This window comes from Prinia subflava, assembly GCF_021018805.1.
Source record: "Prinia subflava isolate CZ2003 ecotype Zambia chromosome W unlocalized genomic scaffold, Cam_Psub_1.2 scaffold_56_NEW, whole genome shotgun sequence".
Taxonomy (NCBI): Eukaryota; Metazoa; Chordata; class Aves; order Passeriformes; family Cisticolidae; genus Prinia; species Prinia subflava.
Genome location: NW_026960621.1, coordinates 182,155 through 204,793, shown reverse-complemented (window position 1 = coordinate 204,793; position 22,639 = coordinate 182,155). Strand labels below are relative to the sequence as shown.

General features: G+C 45.2%; 2 protein-coding genes across 4 annotated transcripts in view; both read right to left on the bottom strand.

The window, feature by feature from the left end:
* Window positions 1-10,434: 10,434 nt before the first annotated feature.
* LOC134565297 (plastin-3) overlaps window positions 10,435-22,639 on the bottom strand; it is a 105,352-nt gene continuing 93,147 nt past the window's right edge. For all 3 annotated transcript variants that reach the window (XM_063424813.1, XM_063424815.1, XM_063424814.1), the window contains 7 exons: window positions 15,458-15,653; window positions 14,734-14,812; window positions 14,457-14,571; window positions 14,204-14,337; window positions 13,241-13,364; window positions 12,536-12,660; window positions 10,435-11,716 (listed from right to left, as the gene is read on the bottom strand). In XM_063424813.1, coding sequence (XP_063280883.1) covers window positions 11,584-11,716; window positions 12,536-12,660; window positions 13,241-13,364; window positions 14,204-14,337; window positions 14,457-14,571; window positions 14,734-14,812; window positions 15,458-15,653 — 906 coding nt within the window. In that variant the 3' untranslated portion in view covers window positions 10,435-11,583. The remainder of the gene's footprint in view (window positions 11,717-12,535; window positions 12,661-13,240; window positions 13,365-14,203; window positions 14,338-14,456; window positions 14,572-14,733; window positions 14,813-15,457; window positions 15,654-22,639) is intronic.
* Window positions 15,660-22,268, bottom strand: LOC134565298 (uncharacterized). Its single transcript, XM_063424816.1, has 2 exons — window positions 16,817-22,268; window positions 15,660-16,459 (listed from the first exon to the last, which is right to left on the bottom strand). Exon 1 carries the CDS (start codon window positions 21,363-21,365, stop codon window positions 20,205-20,207), a length of 1,161 nt encoding a protein of 386 aa, XP_063280886.1. The 5' UTR covers window positions 21,366-22,268; the 3' UTR covers window positions 15,660-16,459; window positions 16,817-20,204.

Below are 22,639 nucleotides of genomic sequence, written 5' to 3'. Positions count from 1 at the left end.
CCGTGTGTTAGATGTGCACTCTGCACCTGTCTTAGCTCTGAAATCACACAGAAACAATAAAATAAAAAGCATTTGAAGTTATATCAGTAAGATGAGTGCTGAAATACCAGGCAGCCCTGTTGAACTCCTTACCTCCATCCCACTGACAGGACACAGTTAGCCCTAGGGAGGTCAACAGAACTTTTTAATTAGCCTGGCAGAGAAGAGAGCATCTGGGGTTTATCTGTGATTACAGATGGTGCTTTCTGTGGCCAGCAGAGCAGAAGGATTATGGACTCAGGAGCTGGAGACACTTTGGGAACTTCTGTGACCCAAAGGCCATGCTGAAGCTCCTCATGATCCTTTTCTCATTTTTCTCATGCTATTTCCAGCACTCTGAGCAGTTAAAAAGGCAGCAGTCAGCAGTGGAGATCAGGTACATCCCACCTGAGGGTCTCCTGGGACTCCACAGGCGTGAAAGCAGCCTTTTAACAGGACTATTAGGAAAGCAAGCTGGGATTTTTGTTTTCAATTCACAGAACTGGACACAAAGACACTGAAGGGTCTTTGCAAAATGTCATTCACTGTCATTCACTGAAACATATCTGCACCTCTTTCCCTCCTGACAGCTTTAATCAGAACAGTAAAAGAGAATTTCAGTGTAGACACAAGAAATAAATAAGTCCTTGCAGGCACTGGATTTAACAGTACTATGTGCCATTTGTTTAGAAATATCAGGACTGGATTTCAGTAGGGGACAATGTAGCTTTAAAATAAGAGAGTTAATTGACAGGTATGTTTTTGTTGTGTAATACGTGATGTAGGATAATTCATGTTTTATATATATGTAACGTAATTCAAGTTGTGTTTTATTAGTAACTGGTTAAAATCATTCGGGTCTGAGAATGGGATGAGCATGAGACTCTAAGATACCTTTGAGAGCAGCAGTAATTTACAACAGAAAAGAGGGCAGCTCCAGCAGCAGATGTGCCATGGTCTGGTGAGAGTGTGAACGACCTGGCGATCAGGACGAGATATGAATCTCGTCCCCCCCATCTGGAGTGCTCATCACAAATGATCAGCCGATATGAATCTCATCGCACCCTCAGAACTATACATCCCAATACCTAGTCCCTGGAATAGAATCAAGTATTCATCTCTCCTCAGAAAAACCTATTCGACTGACAAGACGGTGAAAAGAGAACTACATGACTATAGAAAGAAACAAAAGTGACAAAAACAAGTATGAAGCAATACTCTGTCCCGTGGAAAAAAAACTGTATATAAGCAGAGCCCACAGAAGCCGAATTTGTGAACAAGGGTGTCACCCTGGTTTTGAAGACTTTTTTAAGCCTTCTGTTATGTTCTTCATATTGGAGTCAGAAGTTTCACCTTATCACACTTTCTACTATAAACACTGGCCATGTTTTGCTAACTGTCTTTTATTGTTTACATATTTCTAGGTAGGAGGAGAAATGTGATTGACAGTTAGCTCGACCAACGTGGATTGAGAGGTGGAATTCCATCCTCCAGTCCACGGGCACCATGGGAAATGTATAAAACTGGGTTTTGTAAATAAACTCGCCCTCTTTTCCTGCTTCGCTCACCAATGTGTCCTCGTGTGGTTCTTCCCGTGTCCACTGTGACACAAGGGAGCTCCAGTGCGATAGAGGCCGAAGCTAAAGTTCACCCAGTGCCGATCCCGGGACTTGACACTGAATCTTTGATTGTGTGCTTACCTGAAATTCTGTCCAATTAATTTTTTAAATAAAATTATTATTAATAATTTTAATTGGCCATTTCATTTATAACAGTTGCATTTCAACAGCTTGTGTCTGCACTCTGAGCAGGACATTTTGCAAACTTTAGGACTTTCTAAGTCAGTGAAGAAGATATCATACCCAAGTATTTTATTTTACATACTAGAAAGAGGCAATTAATTTTAAATTATGTTTTTGTGGAACCAGTCAGGCATTTAATTCTCAAGGGGCCCTAAAAATAACAGAAATTTTCACCAAGACAATAGATTTGGGTAATGATCTCTCATTTAACAGAAGGCAACTGATCATTTCAAACATATTTTTCTGTATCAACAGTTTAATGTACAGAAGCTTATAATTTGCTCTATTGGTGTTACCAATATGTCAGGACAGAACCAGTCCGGGCTTGCTCAAAAACCCAGCGTCTGAGCCCAGAAGGCAGCTATTGCAGTGTTACCTACAAAGATACCTTTAGCTGGCCAGGTGCTGTAAGTGGTGGGGTCGAGCACGTGAGGACAAGCCTGGACTTGCCTGGAGCTCTGGAGCCAGTGAGTGAGAACTGCCTTTTGCAGAGGGTAGTTCTCCAGGAATCCCTCTGTCAGAGAGACTTTTGGACTAATAGCAAAGAAGAGAGTCACTTCTGGTGGAGGGGTTTCAATCCAGAGTTTTATTGTAGCTTACAAGGCTTCTGAATTCAGCAACTGCCCCGCCAGAACGTCCTGAGCCACACAGTCCCCCTAGGTTTTATCGAGGGGAGGGGAGATGGGTAGGTGCAGGAGACTCACCAATCAGGTAGGTAAGGGGGGGGTCTCAAGGGAAGAAGGACACCTGGGCAGCCAATAGTCTCCAAAAGGTGAAGGGCATCTTTTAAATCAGCCATTCACTCGACGCTCCTTTGGAATTTCTCCAGTATAAGGGGAAGATCCTTTTTTTTGGTGACAGACAAGGTTCTGGAGATTGGCAGGGTTCTGGGTGGGGAAGAGGAGGAAGGATTGACACAACTTGGAGGAGAAACCCAGGGGAAGGACCAGGGGTTCAGGGATAAACCATAAAAGCACACTGGAACATTGCTCTATGCAAAATATGCATTGGATATATTGACAAAATTTTAATTTTAAATATATTGTGTCAACAATGAAAATTTAGCAGGGGAATTTCTGCATAGTGCTTGTATTTAAAGTCACAAATAGTTGATCATAAGCCCATGTTCTGTATTCAAACAGATCCTAAACCTCAGAAACAGTACAGAAACAACCTCAGCTCCCTGCTCATGCGCTTGTCCACCAAATGACCAAACTGAAGTACGTGTTCCTGTCCCACAACTCCTGGAGGTATGACTGCAGCATGCTCTGGTTCTGGCACTGGATGGCCACGTGCCAGGCTGTCATCGAGGGACTGGACTGTGCCTTCTGGGGCCCTCCCAACACAACAGCACCTGAGGAGCCTCACCCTGGGGACCTGGAGGACTGCATGGTGCCACTGGAGCTGGCCAGAGAAGACAAATGCAGGGTGTCCGGTACCAGTATGGCTCCCAGGCCCCCCGTTCTGCCAGGCCAGCTCATCCTGCTGGCACTTGCCTGCCACACGTGGTACAAAGTGAGGGGATGGGACACTGTGGTGGCCATGTTTTAATGGTGTTTCAATTATAAAGTGGAGGCTATTATTTCTTCTCTTGAAATTTATTTCTGAACAATGGTTTTCATGACAGGTGGATTTTATATGGAAATAAGGGATTTTATTATATAGGAATAAATAATTTCTTTCATATGCAATACTCTAATCTGAAATGCTAATGTCAATATTCAATGCAAATGCTCACATTGGCAAGTTCAGGGCTGGGGCTTGTGCTGATGATGTGGGGCTGGGAAGCATGTTCCCATCTGTCCTCCCTATTTCCCAACTGACTGCAGCCAGGTGTGACCTCCCTGGGAGGGGCTGCCTTCCCCTGCCCAGCCCATAATGAGCATATTGTGAGTATTGTTGAAATAGAAATAAATTTCACGTACTCCAGGACATCTGGAGTCCTTAGAAAAGTCCCAGTCCATCAGCATCACTGTGAGCATTTGGTACCTTCCCACAGCGGGCACATGGGGATCTCTGCAGTTAGAATGTACAACAGTGTTGGAGGTGTGGGCAAAAACACCATCATGTAAAACATTTTATCACTCAGCTGTTCCTCACAGCACTGAACCTCAGCTAACATGGCTCTGCATTTATCCCTGCAAAGAGGTCATTTGTCTCAGGGATGGTCTGTACAAGTTGTTTCCCTGCATGCCGTCAAGGAGCTCTGTCACAGCACAATTCCAGTACCATACCCCCAGTCCGCCTCCCTTCAGCTGCTGGGAGACACAGATCAGCCTTCTTCATCCTCCCAAATGGAACTTTCTATTTGTGCAGTTATATTAAAAACCCTTATCCAATGTTTACTTGGTGCTTGCAGAAGGAAGCAATGGAATGTGTACCAGACACACCACATTTGTCCCTGTCCTTAGAGGAATTATCCCAAGCTGATAAGAGATAAGAGAGAAATAAACCCTTATTTAGGGCTGAAAACACACAAACCAGCACAATTTGACATGGGAAACCTGCCATGGAGTGCAGAGCAGAACCAGCCTTTGCTGTTACACCAGGGAAGGGACGAAGTGGAGCTTCACAACAAAACCACACATGCTGCATCCTCGTTATATTTGTGATTAGGTTTGTGCAAAGTATTTAACGGTCAATAGAATAAATTTTTGCCTATATTGTTTGTGCTGTTTCACCATCCTCACTTTCCTCAGCTTCACATACTTTGAGAAGTAGTAGAAAAAAACTCCGGCTGGTTTCCTACTTTTGCATTTCTTTCTATCAAGCTGCAATAAAAAAAGGCAGAAGCAAAAAAGCAAGCAAAGTCCACCTAAGCAATTTCTTAAGTCCCTAAAAGATTTGATTTTTTCCATTAAATAATACAAGTTAGTGAATGTAGTGGTTCACGGTCACCAATTTCTGTTTCCCAAATTATGTGTAGTGGTTTGAGTGCCTACTAGAATTATTTACTATATTTCTGCTGTGAGATATGATTAGGGGAGAAGCAAAGCAGGCTCAAAACTTAAAAGGGTATAAAGACAGGTTTATTAACAAAACTACAAGAGAGAAAAAATTATTAAGAATCAGAATAAAACCTTCAAAACACTTCTCCTCTCCCTCAACAGCTTCTTTTCTTTCTCACAGACAATGCATAAAGACAAAACTTGCAACTTTAGGTCAGTTTACCACTTATAAAATAGTCTTTCATCAGTTCGTTTAGAGAGAGAAGTCTCTTTTAGTCTGCCATGGAAACTTCCCCACAAGACGGTCTTCTTGTGGCTTTTAATTCTCACAAAAGCAGCTGCCTGGGAATCTACATTTGTGAAGACCCTCCCATATTATGCAGCCTTTCCCACAGCTGCATATGGGCCATGGACAATCCTGGGGTATCATTTTAAAGATGAATGGCTCCAAAAGCAAAGGATTTTCATCTCTAGGGACAGAGATCTTTTTTTAGGGGCAGATCTTCATCTCATCTCTTTCTCTCTGTTCAAGCTCCTCATAAGATCACAGCTACTTCAATATTTACTTAGTCCATCACAAATGCCTTTGCTTATATCTTCAATCTGAATACTCTCATCTCCCCAATGCATATTTTTCCACAATTTAAAGGGATATTCTAGTATATTACAGTCTATTACCATAGCTCACAAAAGATTTTCAGCCTAAAACTAAGGTATCTTCTCATCTCCTTCCATCTAAGAGGTAACTCTTCCTTTACTGACTTTGATGTCTTCATATTGTCTCTGTCTTCACTCTGTCTTTTCTCTCACTCAGAGAAAGGTTAGTGCCTTGCAAGTTTCATCTGTACAAGGAAAGTGTTAAGATTCTCCCAGGTCTGGAGAGGGCATGATGGTTCTTTCCCGGGAGGTGGCTGAAGGTGGTAAATTCAGGCCATGCTGGGGCTGGGCCAGGATCTCTCCAACAGCTAGGCCCCTCCCTCCGCAAGGGGTCTTGGTAGTGGTGGCTAGAGTGTGCTGGGGGGAGGGACGGCTAGGATCTCATAGCAGCATGTCCGTAGCCCTGCAGCTGCTGGGGGGGGGGGAGGTGGGGGGTGGGGGGGGGGGCCTGGCCCTGCTAGGCCTCCCAGGCTGTGATGGAGGTGCGGCTTTAGTGGTAAGGTTTTAACAGCCGCTGGAGGCCCAATCCAGCTGGGACAGGGCCTCTTCTCCTCCCCTCCCTCTGCCCAGCAGTCATTGAGCCCAGTCTGGCCAGGACTGCGGCAGCGGCAGGAACTGGCCAGCCGTGCCAAGCCCAGGGGCTACGCAGTGGAGCAGGATCAGCCCCGACATCCCTGTTACCTCCTACCAGGCCAGAAGAAAAAAGATGTTTTCCCTGAATTCCTCTGATTTTTAACCTGTGTAGTCCAGAGGCGTATCCCATATTTAATTAGTTAATCAGGCTGTCAACATTCAGTCATTATTGTTTTTTGCCACATCTTTCTTCAATGAATACAAAACCATGTCTAGGTTTGGAAAGACAGGTATCTGTCAGAGAAAACTGGAGTATCCCTTGGAGTGGAGAATGTAAAACCCCCTCCCTCCAAATTATTACAGTTTTGCGATTAGGAGCTTTCAGGCAAAAATATGGGAATAGGAGTAACAGTCCTTTACTAGGAATAATAAAAATGCAAATGCAGTAATACAAAAACAAACAAACAAAAAAACAACAAGCAAGCAAACAAACAAAAGTCCTAGAGAACCCTGATGGAGTCAGGAATACTACCTGGCACCCTGTTGGAAGCAGTTCAAATAAGTCCTCCTAGAGTGACAGATGTGGTTCTGTTGGAATAGAGATGATCCTGTAGTGGTAGTGAGATGAGTCCGGTCTTCCTCTGAGAATCCAGTAGAAAAGAGGATGTTTGGGGCCCCTGTGTCCCCATTTTATCTGAGTAGGGAATGGTTAGCTCCTCTCCACTGGGTGGTGCATCTCACAATGGGATGATGTAATGTGTCATGTCATTGGTGAGCCTTAATGGCCCATTTGCAGAAGATATCCCCCAGAGGGGGAGACAAAGTCGATGAGAGAGATAAGAAACACTGCCCCAGATGGTCTATTATCAGAAAGCATCCACCCTCTTCCCCCCCTAGAGTTACAAGAGATAAAGAAGAATAGCTCCCAAATAGTTTCAACAGATGAAAATAGAATACACATTTTTGGGTTACATTTTTCAACCCAAGACAAACCAGCACAGTGAAAAATTTATATGGACAAGAACCTTGCCTTCTCTGAACGCTTTGAGAAAATATTCCTTCCACTTTTACACTATCACCTCATTAAACAGTAACAGGAGCACAACTAAATTACTTCCTCTGTGCTATGATAAAAAGTCATAGAAATATTTAACAAGTTATACACAGTATGCTCAGGAAGAACACGTGGCTACATTTTTAATCCACAAAAAAAAAAGAAACTTGCAAAGAATACAAGAAAAAGCCCAGAAAACAGTCCCGGAGGAGGCTGTCTGGGCTTGCAATGACATTTGAAGGAGGACCTTAAGATTAAGGGTAAGGACAACATGCATCCAACAAGGGAAGCTACAAGTCCATTAAAAAAAAAATTCAATACTGATCCTTAGAGTTTTAGCTTACATGTTTTTCAGTTTCTGTGCTGCCTAAGTGTGTGGTTCTGAGCCTCATATTAAGTGCTAGCAAGGTCTCTTCACAGAGTAAGTAGACAAAACAAATCCTTTTCCTGCTGAAGACCAAGGACAATGAGTACAAGTTTCAGGCCCAAAAGCATAAACAACAGTGGACTGAAGAAAGAAAACAAGAAGGATGAGACTTCACAACCCGAAGCTCTAATTGGACAATTAAACCCAATATGCAAATGGACCAAAACTTATAAGTGTAAGACCTCGTCACTGGTCTCCCATTTTGTGACCATTTTAAGTCCACCTTGGGTGTAGCCCTGGTCAGGCTTTTGTCCTGTCCAAGGTGTACCCCTAAAAAGGCCTTTCAATAAATATCTACTTTATTCTCTAGCTCTATTCAGTCTCTGTTCCAGGTCAGCCTTTCCAAGGCATCAAAGCTGACACTGCTAAAAAAACCTAGGAAACAAAAAGCATGTAATTGAAGAAGCAAAACAAAGTGTAAATATTAACAAGTAATTTAATATTAAAGAGCAAAAAGAGTTGCAGGAAGAAGGAAATGTGCTAAAGTTTACATCTCCTGTTGGAAATTTTAGGTGTGTTTGACAAAACAAACTATTTGAAAACCTGCTTGTTAAGGAGACAAAGCACTGGGTTTCTCCTGATTGCTCTGCAATGGACCTTCAGTGTGATAGATCTGCTTTGCTTGGACCCCAAACTTTTTTTTCTTAAATACATCCAGCACAAGGAGATGCTTTCCCATTCTGTAATTGTCAAAGTACCCATTTCTCCCCCTTTAACTTGGTACCAGGAGGCAAAAGAGGCAAGACAGGACAGATGCACGTGGCCACTTCCACAGTCCAAGAATTTTGACCTTAATTACACCACGCCCTCGGCCAGTGCCATAAATCACCAGAGCACTATTTCAGTGGGATGGCTGTGAGTCTACTTACAGTATATCACTCCATCTTTAATGAAAACATGCAATTTCCTGTGGGAAGCTTTGTTAACATACTTTTCTTGTGAAAAAATTGTACCAGTGGAAAGTTTCCAGCCAGCTCTGCACAAAGCTTCATGCAGGGAATCACTGGGGTGGTTTGCTGACACTCCACATTCAGGGCAGGGAGCACTCACAGCTGGTGCCATCATAGCCCCCATGCCCTCACCCCTGCAGCAGGCAGGGCTCCTGCTCATCTCCTCCCAGGTGCCTCAGCCCCTCTTCAGCTCCTTGTCAAATCCTCCTTTTCACCTGCCCTTTTTTCATCTCCTACACACAGAAAAATTAAGTCAGTGTCCTGGTTTGAGGGGGAAGTGAGTTTTCCAGGAAGTTGTGGTCAAACCAATCAGTGGTCAGGTTTTATGCTGGCACCTGGAGTAGCCACTGAGAGGTTGGACACACCTCTGAGAACACAAGGAGTTAAAAGCACGGACTTCTAGAGGGATTGCCTCTTTGGTTCCGGTCGCAGGGTGAGCACACATTGTCCATCGTCCATCTGTCCGTCTGTCCTCCCCCCTCCCCCAGCTCGCGGGGCTGGGTGGGGGAGGGGAGGAGAAGAGTCATGCGGAGTCCCGTTCAAGATAGAAGGGTGGAGAACTGTGGAGGTGCCTTCCGTCCCCGTTCCCCTCTCTTCCCCCTCCCCCCCCCCCCGAGAGAAATTGCCACTTCGGAATTGATATTGGCAGCAGTCGGCAGCAGAAAAGGAGGGGGGGGGAATGTGCCTGGCTGTGTGGGGGAGTGCCGAGCCTGCAGCCCTGCCAGGAGCCAGAGACTTTTAACTCTTTCTGAGGCAGAAGAAAACTTTCCAGACATTGATTTCTCTTGGCTGGTGGTTTGAGAGATAAGAGACAGACAGCCTGGGACTGAGATGTCAAAGGAAGATGAAAGGAATCCCAGATGGGCAGACATGAAAAGGAGTGGCTTTTTGGGCTGGACTTTTCTTGCATAATGTTAGCCATAGACTGAACCTGAATCCTCCTGAACACAAGGACTGCATTTGGATGGATGCAGTTGGCTTGAACCAAAGACTTTGTGGCAGTGACTGCCACTGTAGGAGTGGAGCAAACAGAGAAGAGAGGAAGAGGGTGTGGTGGCGCCCTCTGTCTTCAGGGATGAAGATCTCTGTTCTTGGAACCCTCAGCCCCAGGGGAAAATGGGGGGGACTGCTGTCCTAATATGAGAAGATGGCTGGTTTTTGGTACTTGGCCAAGCATCCTTAAAAGAGCCCTATATGCAGTTTTGGTCCATGAACGGTAGTGAGAGCACTGGACATGGAAAGGAGGGTGTCACCCTGGCAGACTTCTCTGGGCGGTGCCATGGGTGACATGGAAACACGGGAGGGTGGACCTGTTTCCTGTGGGGGGTCTATGGTGCGAGAGAGACTCCTCTCTCCCTTGCTGAATTGAAGATTAGTTCTTTTCTGGAGTGATGATGACTTTGATTGGGAACCCAGGGTTTTGGTTTAAGCAAGTAAGATGGAAGGGAAAGTGTAAGTGTAAAGGTTTGAGTGTAGAAGGGTGGAAATTGGGGGAGAGGAAGAAATGTTCTGGGAAGTTTTCATTTCTGTTTTTTGTGTGTTTAGGTTTTTTCTTTTCTATTTCTATTCTTATGTAGTTTAATAAAGTTTTCTTTCTATTTTCAAGTTTGGGGCCTGCTCTGCTCTGTTCTTGATCACATCCCACACTAGTTGTTAGGAAAAACATATACTCATGGGTGCACTAGCATCTGGCCAGTGCCAACCCATGACAGTCCCTTTCACTCAATTAGCCCTCATACAAATGTTCGTCTCTGAAGTCCCCAAGGCACAACAATACAGAAGCTGCTGCTTCAAACAAACTTCGGTTCTAAGGGACCTTTCCCCGCTGTGCTCCCAACAGCACCAACCTCTCAACATGCTCTGAAGGACCAGTACCTAGTATCAGATTTACATCAAGCCATTAAAGATGAAGAAAGATTGTGTGTGGCACTGCAGCCCAGAAGCATCAGCTGCAACTGAAGACAGACTGCCATGCTGGGTCAATGCAAATAAGGAGAGAAGCATATATTTAAATGTTTTTATTTCAACGAATGCTTTGCCACCATATTACATCACTTTGTATAGCTTGGAATAGCAATATGATCTCAAAATATTGCAAACAACTTGCCAAAGCAAGAGACTATTAAATCCTATGGATACAGCATCTTCCTTCTTTGGCCACAATGCTTCCTTTCATCTACCTGTAAAAATAATTTTATATTCCAGCACATTTGCTGTTCACTTTATTGAACCCTGCTGTTTATACCATTTGCCTCTTCCCTGCACAAAACCTCTCCACAATGTAGTATGGTTTTGTATCTAACAGCATTTTAAATAAAAAAGTTATAGTTTTCATGCAGATTTTTGTAAAAATTATTTTCTAGGTGCACAGAACTGAACCAAGATGCATTCACTTCCATTCTCATGTGTAACCATGCCATCAGCAACATGATCATACGTTACTGCAAGAGGTCCAAGGATGGTAGTATTATCATATGTAGTATAACCTTAAAAAACAAACAAACAAAAAAAACCCTTTTTATAAGTAGCAAGAGAAAAAACTGCCACGCTTTATTTGTAAAGTAATCAAAATAGCTAGATGTACAAAAAAGCACCATGTACAAAGAATACCAGAGGAAGTACATCTTCCTAATTACACATTTCTCATTTAGCATTGCGAGCTGGCCTGCAGGTCCCAACTTGTACTGTAACTTTATTTGCAAAATTAAGGATATGGTCAAACCTAAAATATGCTTGGACTGTATGAAGTGGACTGCAGATAGAAATTAGATTTGTTTCCATTACAACTCTTACCAACCACCTTATAGCCTTCAAGGGTAAAAAACTACACGTCAAGTATCTGAGAAACAATGGAGTGAAAACAGCTCCAGAGCAATATTGCAAGATGCAGGTCTGCTATGAATGCATTTCTGTGAGCTCTTAATAATTAACTTTCCTTTGGGAAAAGAGCACATCTATTGGTTAAAACTCCTTCCCCTGAGAATTTTGATAAATTTGTCTTGCAAAGCAAAACAAAGTCCTTTGAATTTCAACAGTTCCAAGGCAAATAGCATTTCAACGTGGTCACAGCCGATCTGCTAGTCATGCACCCAGGGTGGCAGGTTGAGTTTTTGTCACATTTTGGTTTTTTTTTTCTTTACATGGATCATCCCTTTTATACTCGCTTCATTCCTCTGCCCATCAAGCAGGCAAACACGGTCATGACCATCTTTGGCTTCACCTCCACAAGATCTTCTGGAAGAGCATAAACTCTGGCACCAATTCTTCTTGCCATGGATACAGCATACCTATTCATCATGGAAAGATGAGGTGGTCAGCATCGAGACTGCTACCAGTAAATGACAAGTCATATCCTGCCCCATCCAACACAATTTCACCTATCCTTTATTAAGTTTCAAGATGCAGAACAGTTTGATCACACCACATCCTTTTATTTTACAAGTTTTTCTCATCTTTTGCTGTTTTCCTTTCCCACAGTAAAGTGTTTTTAATGTGCAAATTGACCTTTGAATGTCAAGTCCACTTTACTGACAGTTAAAAAAGAATCTTAATTATTATTTGTTAGGGCTAATAGAATATATAACGAAAGATTAATCATGTATCATTTCCTCTTCTCTTTGCTCCTTATGAATAACAAAGTGAGACTATTATCTGCCAGAAATTTTGCTGTCATTCTGCCACTGCAGAACAGTCATGGAACACACATTTCAAAAGCATGTTTTAATAGGCATACTTTAAACTTGACAATCTATGATGATTCGACAAGACATAAGACATACAAGGGTTCTATTTCAAAACTCTGAGCCACCAGCTAAACACTTCAAATGCCTGAACAAACAGGTGAGAAATAGATTATTACTGGTAAGAACTGCTGGAGTTGTTCTGCATTTCTCTCAGCAAGCCAGAGTTCAGCCAACTGCTCCCTCCAGCGTCACAGGCAAGGACAGCAACTCTATTTCAGTAAGTGCTGCCTGCGTAAAAGTACTGTGATAAAAGAAACTGAAAACCACAGCAATAAACAGTGGTCAAAACACCTGCAGCTTGAGGCCAGCACATTGAATGTGCACCCTTCCAATGCAAAACAGCTTTTGAGAGAGAAAACTTACTTAGCGTTATTTTGCTTGTCATCTTCCAATAGGTGACCAGTCTTTACTAGGTCATAGTTGATACAACCAGGCTGGATGGCATCGATTAAATCCACAACTGCCAAGCTCGTGCTGATAGTCTTGTCCTAGAGAATGCAGGGATAGAGAAGTAAAGATGAGTGTCCAATCCTTAAAGCATAATTCTCACCTCAATTCAGCTGTTCTGCAATGTGCAACCAAAGAAGTTTTAAATGAGCCTTTTCAAAGCAGAAGTGTTAGTGACTATTCCCAGGTGGACCAGAGGGAAAACCAAACTGCTGCCTCACCTTTGGTGACAATACAATACTATTACTCCAATTTACTGCAAGTGCTCTGAAAATCCAAAGAAGTTATCATTGAGCAGGCAGCAGCTCTGCCCTGCTGAGCACAGCCCAAGGCACAATGCTCACCTCCAAATGCACACCAGCTCCAGCCCCTTTGCTTGCCAACATCTCAACTGCCATCTCTGCCCCCGATCCTGACCACCCCTCCTCCTCTGACACTATTCCCTGCTATGGGCAATCCTAAACAGTCTCCTATCTTGTAGCTTGAAGTCACTCTGTTCCCAGCACAGACTGAATCCTGTCCTGTTTAAACTCCTTTCTAAGATGCCCCTGCTGTTCCTCCAGCTGAGGAAAAAAAATTGGGGTACTCATCTCCTTTTGTAGGGAAGAAGGGAACATGCACCTTGAAGTTCTGGATGGAGGTGGACTTGCCAGCTTCTTTCAGGGTCTGGTTTACCCAGCTGACTATAATGTCATCGTTGGCTTTCTGACCATCACCCAGGTCCTCAAGAACATTCAGCGTGTACCTGAGAACCAGCAGAGAGAACAAGATTAGTCACAGAGCTAGGACAAAGCCATGCAGCCAGGATGCAACATGAGCCATGGTAGCTTGGAAAGTTTACATAGCTCTGGGCTTGGGGTTTTTTTTAAACTCCTTTAGCAAAAAGAAAGAACCATGTATCTTATCTGAAGTGTGATTTCTGTTAAAGCGTTTAGTCTTTCTAGCATTTCATGTCCTTTAATAGGAGCTCACAAAATTGCCTGGGCTCAGGACACTTGTTAAACTGTTTGATCATTAAGCATTTGCTCCAATGGGGGTAACACATTACCTAAAAGTTGTGGATTACCTCAGGAGTTGGCATTCAGACCTCTAAAGTCAAATTAGGAGCTACCACGCACCTTTTTTCCAGACATATATTTGCATAATCTTACAATTCTTCAGAACTAGGTAACAGGAAGATCAACTTTATCTGTTATTAAGTTTCTTTTTTCCCCCATTCCAATGCAAAAGAGGACTATAAAGCAGCCCTAGAATGTTTCCCTCTCAATTTCCAATTAAAAATCAGAACATAAAAGTTGTGTAATGTTCCTGCTCAGGGTTTCTGCTTGTGGACCAGACTTGAGCAGGTGAGAGGTGATCCTTGTCACAGGATGATCACAGGTCCACCAACAGGCTGTCCAGAGGTGCCTGATCCAGCCTCTCATGTGCAGCTCTATCATAGTTTTGTCCAGGTTTGTCTCAGACATCCCCCAAAGGACAGAGGTTTTACAATCATTCTGGGTGACCTGTTTCAGGTGCTGCAACGCTCTCATGGAAAACTTTCCAAATTCTGTACTCCATTCACAAGTTTCACATGTTTGATACCTTCTCATCAACTGCCAGACCAAGGCCAGTGTCAGCGTTGGGTTTCCATCATTCAGATCTTGCCCTCCAATGCCAACCAGGGAGAATTTAGCTGGATGCTTTCCCAAGTCTACAGCGTAGTTACAGTTTTCCAGCTACACAGAACAAGAGTTTAAACAGAAAAATCACTCACAAGCATACTCACTTCACTGGAGGCCTCGAACAGGAATTTTTAGTGTCCATGGCTTCCTTTAAAGTCTTTTGACATGTTTACCTTTTTCATATTTGCTCCAAGTTTAGGGTACGGAGGCTTGTTAACCTTATTCCAGTCAACAGGAACTTTGATCTTTTCATATAACTGTAGTATTACCAGTGCATCTTGGAGATCACTAAAGTGGAAAACATGGATTAAGTCTAATGTTTCGAGATTTGAGTGCACTCTGACTTTGTCACATCATTAATAATTACTATTTTTTACAGGTTGTTGCAATTTCAGCAACAACCCTAAAAAGAAAAATAAAAGCTGGGTCTCCCAAGAGCCTAAAGCTTACCCATACAGGTGATTTACATGGGGGTTCACACCAAGGGAGTTCATCCAGTTGCGGAAGGTCCGTTCCTCACGCGTCTCTCCTACACGACAGAAAACAGGTTCACTGCAAATTCTTCAAGTTCAAAGCTGAGCAGGGATTTCCACCTTGCAAGGCAGGGAGCTTTGAGCAGCAGAGCTCACCAGGAGGTTTTAATCAGAGAAAGAGTATTTTTTTTTACTATAATTTTTTTCAAAGGAAGAGGGTGACCCTGCTATCTAATCTTGGATACCATTTTGATTTCTTCAGGCCTCAGAAGAGCCTTTTGCACTTTCTGCAAGAAAAAGGAGCAGGAAGGTCTTTCACATAGGTGTTAGCTAACTGCTGTCACAGCCCAGTCCCAGTTGTGCCAACAATTAGCGCTCCCATGAACATCTCATTGCATTTCTGAGGTTTTCTTGCCCATCACAGGAAATGGCAAAACCAAATTCCTCGGCATGGTGAGTGACAGGCTGCTAGCAGTGTGCCTACAGGTTCAGGTTCCACAACAGGGTCAGGGCAGCTGAACAGGCTGCCAAGTGCCCTTCTCATCTGCCCCAAATGAGTAAACAACCACTGCAGCACTGAAGCCTCAAATCATAGGTGTTACTCCAATGGAGATAACTCTGCAGGGCACAGCCTCCAGTGACACAACTGTTTACTTTAGATAGTCCCCTCCTGCTAATTTTGTGACTGATACAGCAATCACCTTCCAAAAGGGTCCAGTCGATGTCCTGGTTTTCAGGTTTGGTAAGTGCTGGGTACTTGTTGAACAGATTGGCAACGAAGGCCAGATTCAGTTTGGGGTTGCCACTGACCACATCAGCCGGTGTGACGAACTGCCGGCAGCTGAGCCGATCTGCCTGCTGCAGCATGTACTCTGCCCTCCGCAAGTCATCCTTTTCCTGCCAGGGATGCAATGGACAAGAGCTGTCATGGAACAGACTGGGCTACAAAGCAGATGAGAAGCTCCTGACCACTATCTGGAGCAATGTCACAGGTCCACATTTGGCATCAGTCACTAACTAAATGAAGGGATGAGGCACACACGCCAACCCCTGCTGCTGTGCCCTTGTCATGGCTTGTCTTGCTATTTTTCTTAGCATGGTGCTTTCCAAGTTCACATGTGTCTTGGTTTGGAAAGACAGGTATCTCTCAGGGAAAACTGGAGTTTCCCTTGGAATCGAGAATGTAAAAAAACCCTCCCTCCAAATTATTACAATTTTGCAATTAGGAGCTTTCAGGCAAAAATATGGGACTAGGAATAACAGTTCTTTACTAGGAATATAAAAAAAATACAAATGCAGTAGTACAAAAAACAAACAAGCAAACAAACAAAAGTCCTAGAAAACCTTGACAAAGTCAGAGATACGACCTGACACCCTGTGGTCAGGGTGTTGGAAGCAGCCAAAATGAGCCTCCCCGAGTAAAAGATGTTCTGTGGAGATGATCCTGTAGAAAAAAAAAAGGGTCTAGTGCTGGTGAGATGGGTCCAGTCTTCCTCCAAGGATTCAGTGGAAAACCGGCTGCATTAGTGTTTGGGATTGCAGGTTTTATGGTGGTGGAAAGGCTTTGGCTTCTCCTACTGAGTGGGGCATCTCACAATGGACTGAAGTAATGTTGTCAATCATGTGAGAGGCCTTAAATGGCCCATTCACAGGTGATGTCCCTCGGAGGAAGATGAGTGGAAGAGAAGAACAATATCTCCCAACTGGTTTCAACAGATAAAAATAGAATACACATTTTTGGTTACATTTTTCAACCCAAGACATTATCCACCCCTTATTCTACTATCATCTGTATCATATCCAAATCAATAAACTCTATAGTGTATATATATATATATATATACACACATACACAATGAAACCTTATACACAATTCTCACTTAAGATTAGGTTTCCCTGTGGAACACAACAGGTTTCTCCATCTTTCTGCATTACCCACCAAGTATAACTGGGTCCTTGAGCAAAAACAATCCCATGGATGGGTCTGCCTTTGCCTGAGGAGGGATTAATCCAAACAGTCTTCTCTAAAATAACTTTCATGTGTACCACCCGGACTTTACCTCCATCCACCATGTGCAAGGGTTCAGACTGGGCCGGACCAGCTCAACTGATGGAGCCTCGGGTGTTGACCATCCAGGTGGCTTTTGCTAAGTTCACTTCCCAATTTTTGAAGGTCCCTCTGCCAAGTGCCTTCAGGGTAGTCTTAAGCAGTCCATTGCATCGTTCAACTTTTCCAGCAGCTGGTGCATGATAAGGGATGTGATATATCCATTCAATGTCATGTTCTCTGGCCCAGGTGTTTATAAGGCTGTTCTTGAAATGGGTCCCATTAACTGACTTGATTCTCTCAGGGGTGTCATGTCTCCACAGGACTTGCTTTTCCAGGCCCAGGGTGGTGTTCCAGGCAGTAGCATGAGGCACAGGGTAGGTGTCCAGCCATCCAGTGGTGGCTTCCACCATGGTCAGTACGTAGCGCTTGCCTTGGCAGGTTTGGGGAAGGGTGATGTAGTCAATTTGCCAGGCTTCCCCATACCTATATTTGGACCACCGCCCACCATACCATAGGGGCTTCACTTGCTTGGCCTGCTTGATTGCAGCACACATCTCACAGTCATGGATAACTTGAGAAATGCTGTCCATGGTTAGATCCACCCCTCGGTCTCATGCCCCCTTATCGGTGGCATCTATGCCCTGATGACCTGAGGCATCATGGGCCCATCGAGCTAGGAACAACTCTCCCTTATGTTGCCAATCTAGGTCTATCTTTGACACTTCTATCTTCACAGCTTGATCTACTTGCTCGTTGTTTTGGTGCTCCTCATTAGCCCAACTCTTGGGGACATGGGCATCTACATGGCAGACTTTTACAGGCAGCTTCTCTACCCAAGTGGCAATGTCTTTCCCCTCATCAGCAGCCCAGATTGGTTTTCTTCTATGCTTCCAGTTGGCCTTTTTCCACCTTTCTAGCCAACCCCACAGAGCATTGGCTACCATCCATGAATCAGTGTAGAGGTAGAGCTTTGGCTACTTCTCTCTTTCAGCAATGTCCAGGCCCAGCTGAATAGCCTTGAGTTCCACAAGTTGACTTGATCCACTTTCTCCTTCAGTGGCTTGTGCAACCTGTCGTGTGGGGTTCCATACGGCTGCTTTCCACTTCCAGTTCACCCCTACGATGCGACAGGAACCATCAGTGAAAAGAGCATAGCGTGTTTCTTCTGTTGGCAGCTGATTATATGGTGGAGTTTCTTCGGCACGTGTCACTTGCTCTTGTTCCTCTTCATCGGTGAGATCAAAGTTTTCACCTTCCAGCCAGTTGGTAATTACTTCCAAAATCCCAGGGCGATTCGGGTTTCCAGTACGGGCGCGCTGAGTGATGAGGGCAATCCACTTGCTCCATGTGGCGTCTGTGGCGTGGTGGGTAGAGGGAACCTTTCCTTTGAACACCCACCTCAGCACCGGTAGTCAGGTTGCCAGGAGTTGTCCTTCTGTGCCAATCACCTCCAAGGTGGCTTGAACTCCTTCATAGGCAGTCAAGATTTCCTTCTCTGTTGGAGTGTAGTTGGCTTCAGACCCTCTGTAACTTCGGCTCCAGAATCCCAGTGGCTGGCCTCGAGTCTCACCAGCCACCTTCTGCCAAGGGCTCCAGGACAGACTGTGGTTCCCGGCTGCAGAGTAGAGCATGTTCTTCACCTCTGGTCCTGTCCTGACTGGGCTAAGGGCTACTGCATGAGTGATCTCCTGATTGATTTGGGCAAAGGCTTGCTGCTGTGCAGGGCCCCAGTGGAAATCGTTCTTCTTGCGGGTAACCAGGTAGAGGGCACACAATCTGGCTGTACTCAGGAATGTGCATTCTCCAAAAGCCTATGGCACCTAGGAAAGCTTGTGTTTCCTTCTTGCTGGTCGGTGGAGACATCGCAGTGATCTTATTGATGACCTCAGTGGGAATCTGATGTCGCCCATCTTGCCACTTTATTCACAGGAACTGGATCTCCTTGGCAGGTCCCTTGACTTTGCTCTTCTTGATGGCAAAACCAGCTTCCAGGAGAATCTGGATGATCTTGTCTCCTTTGTCAAACACTTCCCTTGCCGTGTTCCCCCACACAATGATGTCATCAATGTACTGTAGATGTTCAGGGGCCTCACCCTTTTCCAGTGCAGCCTGGATCAGTCAAGGGCAGTCGGTTCCAGGTGTACTGCACGCCCATCCAGGTGAAAGCGAACTGAGGCCTGCATTCTGCAGCTAGAGCAATAGAGAAAAATGCATTAGCGATGTCAGTTGTGACGTACCACTTCGCTGCCTTAGACTCCAGCTCATACTGGAGTTCCAGCATGTCCGGCACAGCAGTGCTCAGCGGTGGAGTCACTTCATTCAAGGCACGATAGTCCACAGTCAGTCTCCATTCTCCATCAGACTGGTGCACAGGCCAAATAGGGCTGTTGAAGGGTGAGTGGGTTTTGCCGACCACTCCTTGGCTCTCCAGCTCTTGGATCATCTTGTGGATGGGGATTACGGCATCTGGATTCGTCCGATACTGCTGGCGGTGCACCATCGAGGTGGCAACAGGTACTTGTTGCTCTTCTACCTTCAGGAGTCCTACTGCAGATGGGTTCTCTGACAGTCCAGGCAAGGTGTTCAATTTCTTAATGCCCTCTGCTGAAATAAATCCCGCTGTAGCCCTTCCAATGTTCCAAGGCCAGCTCAGTCCTTAGAGGGCTTTGGAGGAATATCATAGGGACAGGACAAAAGATTCCAAAAGAGCCTCTGACCCCCAGCTGTAGTTCAAAACGTTTATTCCAGGTGGTGACCGGAGCGGAAAGAGGACGAGTGCCGAAGGAGAGGGTCTTTTCTGGGCTTCTCCCAGGGAGGGGTAATTGGACACAGCCAAGAGGGTCACAAAGTGGAGGAAGGGTTAAACTACATGGTTACAAGCTCTAGGGGTCCCTGAGGGGGGAGAAACCATTCCCCAGGGGAATGTAGCACTCTGCCTCCATGGCAGCTATCCCAAAAGCCCACTTGAATCCCTTAGGGTCTTTGTAGTAGCCATTCCTGAGAAAGTCTATGCCCAAAACACATGGAGCCTTTGGGCCAGTCGCAATTGGATGTTTCTGTCACTCCTTCCCAGTCAGGCTCACCCCGGCTTCCAACAGAGTCAATTCTTGTGATCCCCCCGTCACCCCGGCAATGGAAATAGGTTCTGTCCCCACATGTCCGGATGGCATTAGGGTACACTGCGCACCAGTATCAACCAAAGCTTCATATTTCTGTGGCTCTGATGTGCCAGGCCATCAGATCCACACAGTCCAAAAGACTCGGTTTTCCCGTGCCTCTTCCTGGCTAGAGGCAGGGCCCCTCTAGCACCGGTTACTACTCTCTTCTTGTGCATACATAGTAGAGCTTCCTTCAAGGGGATCTGACACAGCATCCTCACTTCTGTAATAGCTGGTGGCTTATTCATGGGAGGCTGAGGCTACCTTCATTCTAGTGGAACCCCCTCGGTTAGTGTTTCTTTCCTGAAGCTCACGCACCCGTGCTGCCAGGACAGAAGTGGGTTTCCCATGCCACACTCCCATGTCTTCCCCATGGTCACGAAGAAAAAGACACAGGTCAGCTCGTGGGGTGTACCCTCTCTCTCTAGCTGGGGGACGTTGGGCTGTGATTTTGGGGCCTGTAACTTGCACCGGTCCCACGTGGGGACTGTTCCTCCTCATCTCCTCCCTCATCTCCCTCATCTCCTCCTTAAGTTCTGTAACCACGCCAGAGACCTGAGCCTGCATCGGACCACTGATCATGCTCTCATAATTTCTGAGCTTGGTGGCTACAGAACCCACTGTCTCTCGGTTCTCCTCAGCAATAATTGTTCCAATGAAGGTGGCATATTGAGATGGCCCTAGAGTTGCCAGATACCACAACATTTGCCCTGTGCACCTAACCTTGTCGGGGTCATTATCCTGCTGTCCGCTCCTCCCAAAAAGTGCCTCCAATACCGCCACTTCCCTCAGCTGTTGGATCCCTTCCTCAAGAGTCTTCCAGCACATTCTATGGTGGTATTCCTGCATTCTTTCTCTGTGGACAAACCTCTCCCTTACACTCATCAAAAGCCGCTCCCAAAGGTAAAGGGGTCCTTGCTCCCTTACAAATACCTGATTCACACCTGAGTCTTGGGTCAAGGGCCCCAAATTCCTTGCCTCACCACCATCCAGTTGCATACCTGTACCCATAAGGTCCCAGACCCAAAGTGACCAGGCTGTATAGGCCTCACATCCCCGTCGTGCAATATCTTTTTGCAGATTACGGAGACTTTCATACGACATGGACTCAGTGATGATCCCAACCTGAGGCTTCCCAGCAGGTTGTGAGGGCCCTCCTTTCTTATCCTTATTACCTGGGTTTGCCGATTTCACCTTAGACTTCTTTGTTTCCACAGGGGCGACTGCTGCTGGCTGTGACTGCCCCTGTGGTTCATCTGGAACCTGGACAGTTGTAACGTCTGTGGGTTCCACTGCTGCACCATCAGAGTCTCCTTTGTCAGGGCAGGGGGAGGGTTTCCCATCAGCTGGGGCTAATGGGGCTACCACAGAGGAAATGTACTCCCTCAGCATCTGGCCCATCTCACGTATCTTGTTCACCCAGTCCGCATGGTTTATCTCCGAGGTAGGCTGTGGGGCAGGGTCAGGCTCTGGGGCAGTGTCCTTATTCTCTGGGGTAGGTATCAGGGTGGTTATCCAGGCCAATCTCCCCTATCTCTGAATGCTAAACAGAACAGGCATACCAGCAACACCAGCCATTGTATGATATCATTAGCATTTAGAGAAGATTTAAACCCTTCAAAAACTGGTGGAGTAGACCCAAACAGCTGAGTGAAGGGTTGGGAAAAAATTTCTCCCGGTGTCATTTCCTTACAGTAGGTACCATTGTTAAAAGTAACCACAAAACCACACAGTTGGGGTGTGATAGCTCTGAATCCATGTGCCTGCCTTCCAGAGGAAGTTAAAAATCCATGAATTCCTCACCTTGTTAACCCATAAAATAAACTGGATAACAGCCACAGTAGCCTTAGTTATAGGTCCCATGTTTAGATAAGGGCCTGCAAATGGCAGGAACACAGCCACAACTACATGTCACCCAAACCAAGGTAAGCTAGACCACACGATGCTGTCCAACAAGGCCTCTATATCTAGTACACAAAAACCTAAGCACCCCAAAACTGTTATTCCTTTCCCTCAGTGCCCTCAGGCCTCACGTTAGGCACCAAATTCTGTCTTGGTTTGGAAAGACAGGTATCTGTCAGGGAAAACTGGAGTTTCCCTTGGAATCGAGAATGTAAAAAAACCCTCCCTCCAAATTATTACAATTTTGCAATTAGGAGCTTTCAGGCAAAAATATGGGACTAGGAATAACAGTTCTTTACTAGGAATATAAAAAAAATACAAATGCAGTAGTACAAAAAACAAACAAGCAAACAAACAAAAGTCCTAGAAAACCTTGACAAAGTCAGAGATACGACCTGACACCCTGTGGTCAGGGTGTTGGAAGCAGCCAAAATGAGCCTCCCCGAGTAAAAGATGTTCTGTGGAGATGATCCTGTAGAAAAAAAAAAGGGTCTAGTGCTGGTGAGATGGGTCCAGTCTTCCTCCAAGGATTCAGTGGAAAACCGGCTGCATTAGTGTTTGGGATTGCAGGTTTTATGGTGGTGGAAAGGCTTTGGCTCCTCCTACTGAGTGGGGCATCTCACAATGGACTGAAGTAATGTTGTCAGTCATGTGAGAGGCCTTAAATGGCCCATTCACAGATGATGTCCCTCGGAAGAAGATGGATGGAAGAGGAGAGAAGAACAATATCTCCCAACCAGTTTCAACAGATGAAACTAGAATACACATTTTTG

Excerpts from the sequence above, each read along its gene's own strand:
- LOC134565298 (XM_063424816.1), bottom strand. The coding sequence starts at position 21,365 with ATGGGCCAGATGCTGAGGGAGTACATTTCCTCTGTGGTAGCCCCATTA.